The sequence below is a fragment of the Rhopalosiphum maidis genome, chromosome 3, assembly GCF_003676215.2.
Source record: "Rhopalosiphum maidis isolate BTI-1 chromosome 3, ASM367621v3, whole genome shotgun sequence".
Taxonomy (NCBI): Eukaryota; Metazoa; Arthropoda; class Insecta; order Hemiptera; family Aphididae; genus Rhopalosiphum; species Rhopalosiphum maidis.
Genome location: NC_040879.1, coordinates 27,301,887 through 27,309,349, shown reverse-complemented (window position 1 = coordinate 27,309,349; position 7,463 = coordinate 27,301,887). Strand labels below are relative to the sequence as shown.

Here is a 7,463-nt window from a genome sequence, read left to right as displayed (position 1 = left end):
AAGGTTGAGAAACACTGTTATATTTATTAAACTTGAAGAGTTTGACAATTAACTACAATGGATACAAACAATTATAAACAATAGTTTAATATTAACATACTAAGTTACTGTTTTAATGTTTAAATAAGACAATGTTTTATTTGTGGCTCTCGTTGCAATTATATTTTGCTGATTAATTCATACACTACAAAAGTATCTTATGATCTAGATCAGTGATGCCCAACCTTTTTTATTCGACGTGCCACTTTGGTAAACAATCATCTCTAAGCAGTAAGCGGGCCACCAAATATAAAAGTACAAATAATCCCAATCTTAATCTAATTAGTAATAATATAATTTTGTTATACATAATAAGTGTATAATATATATGTCGTATATCTTATATTTTATTGACTATTGAAAAGATCACGGATTGAGGTATACACAGTAGGTACATACAATTATCATTATATCTAAAAATGAAAAAAAAAATGATATTTTAACATTTTATTCTCAACTTTCACACAAAGATTTATTTGCTTTAAGAAATGTTATAATGAAAATGACAACTGTATTTGACTCGACGAATATTAATTATGAACAATTATTTATTTACTTCTATGAATGAAACGAATAAAATCAGTTCATAGATCGCGACTTACGAATGAACACCTACATTCAACTATGAGGATTGGAACAACTAAATTTGAACCAGATTTTTCATTATTAATAAAGCAAACACTAATTGAAATGTCACATTAAACATTTGTTTAATTTTTTTATTATTATTATTATTATTATTACTATTACAAAATAAATAAATAAATATAATTTTACTTTTTTTAGAATACTTTGTTTTATTTATAAATTTGTAACAAGCCACACAAAATACCTTTGCGGGCCGCGGGTTGGGTACCACTGATCTAGATTCTTTATCAATGCATCCACCGTTAGCCTACTAGATTAAAACCAGTGTTTATTTCAGGGTAAGGGTAATATTACTTCCCCTCTAGGCATAAGTGTAATTTTTGTGTAGCCCTCCCCCCAAATGGTTCGTATATATAATCCCTATTCCCTTCCACTTTTATATATCTCTGGGAGCATACACATATTACATGCATGCAAATTATAATAGCCCCCCTCCCAAATTTAAAACTCAAATTGCGTTTATGCCCCCAGGGCCAAATGTGAATAACATTTTTACTTTTCTTTATTATTTACTCCTATGGCATACCCCCTAGGCTCTAGGACAAGAGGTTTGAAATCAACACTAAAGCATGACTACAATATCCAGGCTAGACCACCGTCCACCACACAATAAATTAAAGACATAAAATAAATGTATGGACAATATAATACCAAAAATAAGCAAAATACTTTTAATATTAAAGAACATTTTTAATAATACAAAACATGAAAAAAGACACATCATCAAACGGTACCCTTGTTTTCTGCTGTGCTTTGATTAGAAGATACAATACCCGCATGTGTTATCTCTGTCTTAAAAAGGTACAACATAGCAAATTTGCAGGTCACTAGAACACACTTTGTATTGTTAAAGCAGTGAGGATTATTATTAAGCTTAATGGAAAGAATATTACTGTGTTTTATAATAGTTGAATTTTTAACTCGGTTAAGAGCATTTTTAAATTGCAATAATTTACTATATTTGCAGATAAATTGAAAATTGAAAAAAAACTGATGTGTAACAATAAAAAAAAAGCTTGTGTATGTGTTATATAAAATTATAAAAATCAATATTTAGTATGTACAATAATATTTGTAATTAACTAATAAATATTTACAAATTACTATTTTTGGATAATATTTAAAATTAATTTTAGTGCATTTTATTGTTTGTTATATTATTAAAAAATTGTTCTCTTATGACTGTGCTTCTGTTGGATTTTGAATTACGATCATTATGAAATCTTTATCTGAAACAACAATTTACAAATAATTTAATATCAGCTCATATAATTATATACTTAAAACTGTATTTAATTATATAAAATGTTAGTATGTTACAATATTTTTTGTTTATATATATATTATTAGTTTACATGTATACTAAAATGTTAACTTAAAATTTATTACACAATATTAGAAAATACTTTTTTATTAATTTAAAATTATTATGCATCACAACTTAACAAGTACTTATTTAAAGCTATCTTGTTGTATGTAATCTACCATAGATTGCAATCCACTGGCAGGTTAAGGACTTAAGCAGTGTTTGAATTGAGGAAAATCACAAAGGAACTGAGTTCCTCTTCTTTTTAGAAGTATTTATGTATACCCCTTTAATTTAATTTTAATCAATAAGACATTATTTAAATACTCAGGAGGTATGTAAATTATTTTTACACTCTTGCATCTCTCTTCTAATTTTTCCCAATTCAAACACTGGCTGCATGTGGTATTTGGTATAAGCATAACTAGGGGGAGGACTTTGGTGGGCTTCGGCCCTCCTCCAAGAATTTTTTGGTAAATGTATGTGCATCAGTGCTCAAATTGGTAAGAGGGTGTGCAGGGGGACAGAGCATTGAATGGGCCTAATTACAATCATTATAATAATAATAATTTTTCGGTTAATCGGATATAATAATGAAATAAAAAAAAACAATGAAATACAAAATACAATACATTTTAAATAAGTTGAAGTGATATGAACAGATTAATATTTAATTCATTTATAATTTTCATAATTCTGTTACTTGAATAATTATAGTAACTTATGTGATTAGAAAAAATATATTTTTAGGTCGGTTGTTACGAATAGAGGTATAGAAAGTGAAACAACTTAAGAACTCAGGATATTTACATTTTCCTATGAAGAGCTTGTATACAAGGTATAAATCTAATCGCAAGCTTAAGGTTAAGAAGGGTTAAATATTAATACTATGTATGTTACATTAAACTTATAGTTATAAGTTTCTGTCTTACACACGTACGACATAGTACATTTTCGTTCACCAGTTTCAATAGTGTGCTTTTAGTTTTAACATTAGAGTGAATTGACCTATTATCAAATTTTTAGGTAAGAACATTATCTGTGTTCTCTCGTTGGTTTTTTATGATATTTTAATTTTTAAATGAATTATGAGCATTATCAAATATTTAATATTTTTTATACTCATAACTCACCTAAAAATTAAATTATCCTAAAAAGCCAACGAGAGAACACAGATAATGTTCATACCTAAAAGTTTGATAATAGGTCAATTCACTCTATATTATATATTATATACTATATATTAAAACTAAAAGCACACTATTAAAACTAGAGAACGAAAATTTACTATGTCGTACGAGTGTAAGACAGAGACTAAAAATGCGAGTGAGACATCCTCTTAATTTGAATTTGCACACTATTTGTCAAAAAATGTCTATAAAAGAGTCTTTGTTGATTGTATTTTTTTCTACAGGTATAAAAATGCGTAGTTCATAGTAATATTTTAAATGACAATAATTAAAAGATATATTTAATAAAATCACAAAATAAAATTTATTTTTTATTTACTCTAAAAATGTAGAATGTTTGATTTTAGAATGTACAAATCAGTTTTAGTGCAGGTTGCACAAAATTTGTCAAAGAGCCATGTATTAGAGAATTGTTGAGCTAAACAATGTATTGCTATACAAAGATAAACTAAAAAATTAATTACACATTTTATTAAATATTACAATAGTTTGTTAATATTTTGAAAGAAAAGATGTTATTTGTTTTTACTGATATTTTATGTTACTTCATGATATGTTTATATAATTCTAATTTTTGAAAAAAATTTATTTTGTTGAAAACAATTTTAATCAAAACATTTATTTAAGAAATATGCTAACATAGAATTTGATAAATTTTAATTATAATTAATATTTAAGAAATTATATGTAATTTGTACTTAATGGTATTAAGTTGTTGTTTTAAAATTCTTTGTATCGAGTATTAAATACATTTAACAATTAACTTCTTACCGTTATTTATAAACTTTTTAATAATTTTCAAAAAAAAATCTATAAATATAGACAATTTATTAGGAATATATATATAGAAAATAGGTTTTTTGACTGCAATCTATTTTTATTCTTTATTTCAAAAAATTATAAGCATTTAAATAAATTGTCCTACACTAATGTTATAAGTTTTTATTTAATAAAATGAATATATAATTTTCAAAAAAATGCTTTTAAATAATGTTTTTAACTAGATTTAATTATTTTGTTTTAACAAGAATACTATTAATGAAATTTTTTGTAGGTCATCAGGATAGGGATCTTAATAGCATTTGCATATTTTTTAAAGGTGCTTAGAAATAGTAAAGAAAGCTTAAGATTTATTTCATAATTTGGAGAACTAAAATTAAAAATTAAATTTTGCATACTATGCAATTTTTTTGGACTTTTGGAAATGATTAAGCACTTTTACCAACTTTTAAACAAAATTTTATCATTTTTTATGAATAAGCAATGTAAGTAATGTGTTTTTAGATTAATTTCAATCAAATTTACAGCCTATATAAATTATATATATTATATAGTAGAGTAGTAGACTGAATGAGTTACGTTGACACAATGTAGGCAACAGCATTCATCATTTTAAATTGTTCGGTTTCAATGTTAAACTTTAGTTAAGTATTAACTTAAAAACGTCTGTTTATTTTTTTCATATATTGTTTTAAAAAATGCAATACAGCCCAATAACTTCAGTGGAAGCCGAAAGATCATTTAGTCAGTATAAGGCAAGTTTATGACTAAATCTAAGATCTTTTGAATTTCAAAATTTCAAAATGGCTGTTATCATAAATTGTAATCAAGATAATTAACATTTTTAATTTTTTTTTTTAGCTTTTTTATTTCTATTTTATAATTTGTAACACCTTTTTTTAAATAATTTTACTATTTAAAATATAATTTGTTTCATTAAAAACTCATAAGGATATAAAATAATTAAATACTAATAAATAAATCATATTAGTAAAATACATATTTTGATTTTTTTAGCACATATTTTACTAACATAAATATATATTTTGGTTTCATAAATACATATAAATCCAAGCCCTAGTTATCACATATTTATGAAATTTAAGTGCTATAAAATCCCAATTTTATTTATCACTTTAAATTGTGTGTAATGTCTATATATACACAATATACATAATTTATTAAGACACTTCTACAACTTAAAAGTGTAAATTGTTATAACTCAAAGAATTTTGAATACATATATCATTTTTCTAATATGTTTAAAATCTTTTTATTTAAGTATAACTTTGTAACATATATTGTTCTTGTTCAGTAACATTTTAAGAACAATTTCAAAAATAAACTATCAAAGAAAATGCATTTTTTTAATGTAAAAAAATGGAAGCTTAAAATATTTTACTAATCTTATACTTATAACATTAATATGACTAATATGCAATTAATTTACTAAGGGAATATTCTAAATTATACAATATAGAAGATTAATTGCTTACAAATTGTACGAATTAAGAGAATCTAATCTTAAATCTGTCAATAATAAAATTATGTTCAAATATAAAAGTAAATAATAAATTTTTCAGATTCATATTTCTATTATAAATTTATAACTAAATATTAATATTATTATATTATTTAAATTTAATACCAAAAAATTGTTTTTTTTAAAGATAGTTATATAACTAAAACATGAATAGGGTAAATAAATACTATCCTATACTCCTTTATTAAATATTTTAGTGCAAATAATTGTTTTATAAAACATGGAATTACACATATATGAATGAAATATGAAATGTATTTAATTATTGATTTAATAGATGAAATTTACCTGGTGCCACCATTATCTCGTGTTTTTTAGTACGCATTCGCAAGAACATCAAATCGTTTGACGGATCCAAATCTCTTACAACACTTCTAGCTTTATCAGCCAACTGCTGTATCAATCCAGCATATTGAACTGAAGTTGAATTGTCTAAAGTCGACTTAATAGGAATGCCTAACAAAAATTATGATACATATTATTAAATGTTTAAAGAAATATATTATATATATATTATACCATTTATTTAATACAAGTGTAATAATATTATACTAAAAATAGGTGTAGAAATTATTGAAGAATACAAACCTTCATTATTTACTACAATTGTACCGATTACTCCACGATGAGATTGGATGCGTTTCAAAGTATCTTCGACTTCGCTGGCCATATTTATTTCTGAAATAAATTTGTTTGTTCTTGATCAAACTAAGAAAAATCGGAAAAATGATTAATAGTTTAAACTTAGAGTATTGTAGTATTAATAATCTATTGAAATTATGAATAAAAACTTAGTATTCGTCACGTACAGAATAGGTAATTGCAATGTTTACACTAAATATAATGTAATAAAATAGCGGAACGCTAAATTTCTAAATGCGTTGTACAATACTATAATATGTTATTAACTTTTATTTATAAAAGGAGTTTCTACGATATGGTCGAATTATTTATCAGTTAATAGTTCGATACTCTGATAACACTTTATATCCGTGAAGATAGCAGGCTCCCGTAGATTTGTCACTTATCAATTCTGATATTGCATTGCCTATGCATATTTTAAAAGGAGTTTTAATAAACATAATTATTTTTCAGTTATAATTCAAGATTCAAGAAAAATAATTAATGTACCTACGTAATATTAAAACTCAAAAGTAGTTATCAACTACACTACACTATAATATATAAAACATAACTTAAAACAACTGGTGTACAAATACGAAACAATACATGACAATTAATTCATATAAAAAAAAAAAAGTAGTGCACTTTAACATAGTAAAGTAAAAACATTTTACTAATAAATTACAAATATGATCACATATCATCAATTTTTTTTCAATACCTATAGCTTAAAATTAAGATACACCATTTAGGGTGATACAAATCACATATGTTTTAGACATTTTATTAATAATATATATATTATACATTATTATTTATTAAGTAAAAGCACATTTATAGCATAAGAACTATTCTTATCATATCGATATTCGGGAAAAAAAGCCACAATATAGGAAAAAAAACCCTGTACCAACTAAATGCATTATTCGTTATTTTATTATGATTTACATAATTAAATGTAAATAAATCTATGTAACACTTCTCTAACATATCTAAAAGTATAACTGCAGTCTGCATTTACCAATGTCGATAATTGCCATTTGTCATTTGTACCTACATAATTTCAAAAATGTTAAAGAATAAAAATTTAAAATAATTGATATTAAAACAAAGTAATTGTCATTTATATGTTGGTATAATTTAGATAATTTATTATTAATAATAATTTTTTATTTTATAATACAAAAAAAAAAATAACAATTATTTTAAATTTTTGCCCAAAAACTTTTTTTTAATTATGTAGGTATAAATGACAATTATCAACAATTTTAAATGCAGACTTCAGCTATATACTTATATATCGCATGCATAGCACATGGGAAAGTATCAACAT

At 23.9% G+C, this 7,463-nt stretch overlaps 1 protein-coding gene across 1 annotated transcript; it reads right to left on the bottom strand.

The window, feature by feature from the left end:
* Positions 1-1,315: 1,315 nt before the first annotated feature.
* Positions 1,316-6,456, bottom strand: LOC113556277 (dynein light chain roadblock-type 2-like). The gene is made up of 4 exons (XM_026961130.1): positions 6,316-6,456; positions 6,095-6,214; positions 5,795-5,962; positions 1,316-1,916 (listed from the first exon to the last, which is right to left on the bottom strand). Exons 2-4 carry the CDS (start codon positions 6,174-6,176, stop codon positions 1,864-1,866), a joined length of 303 nt encoding a protein of 100 aa, XP_026816931.1. The 5' UTR covers positions 6,177-6,214; positions 6,316-6,456; the 3' UTR covers positions 1,316-1,863.
* Between the last annotated feature and the right edge of the window lie 1,007 nt (positions 6,457-7,463).

Coding starts and splice junctions, on each gene's coding strand:
- LOC113556277 (XM_026961130.1), bottom strand. CDS start 6,176: ATGGCCAGCGAAGTCGAAGATACTTTGAAACGCATCCAATCTCATCGT. Junction 5,963..6,094: donor AATTGTAGTAAATAATGAAG/GTTTGTATTCTT, acceptor AATTTTTGTTAG/GCATTCCTATTAAGTCGACT. Junction 1,917..5,794: donor CGAGATAATGGTGGCACCAG/GTAAATTTCATC, acceptor TTGTTGTTTCAG/ATAAAGATTTCATAATGATC.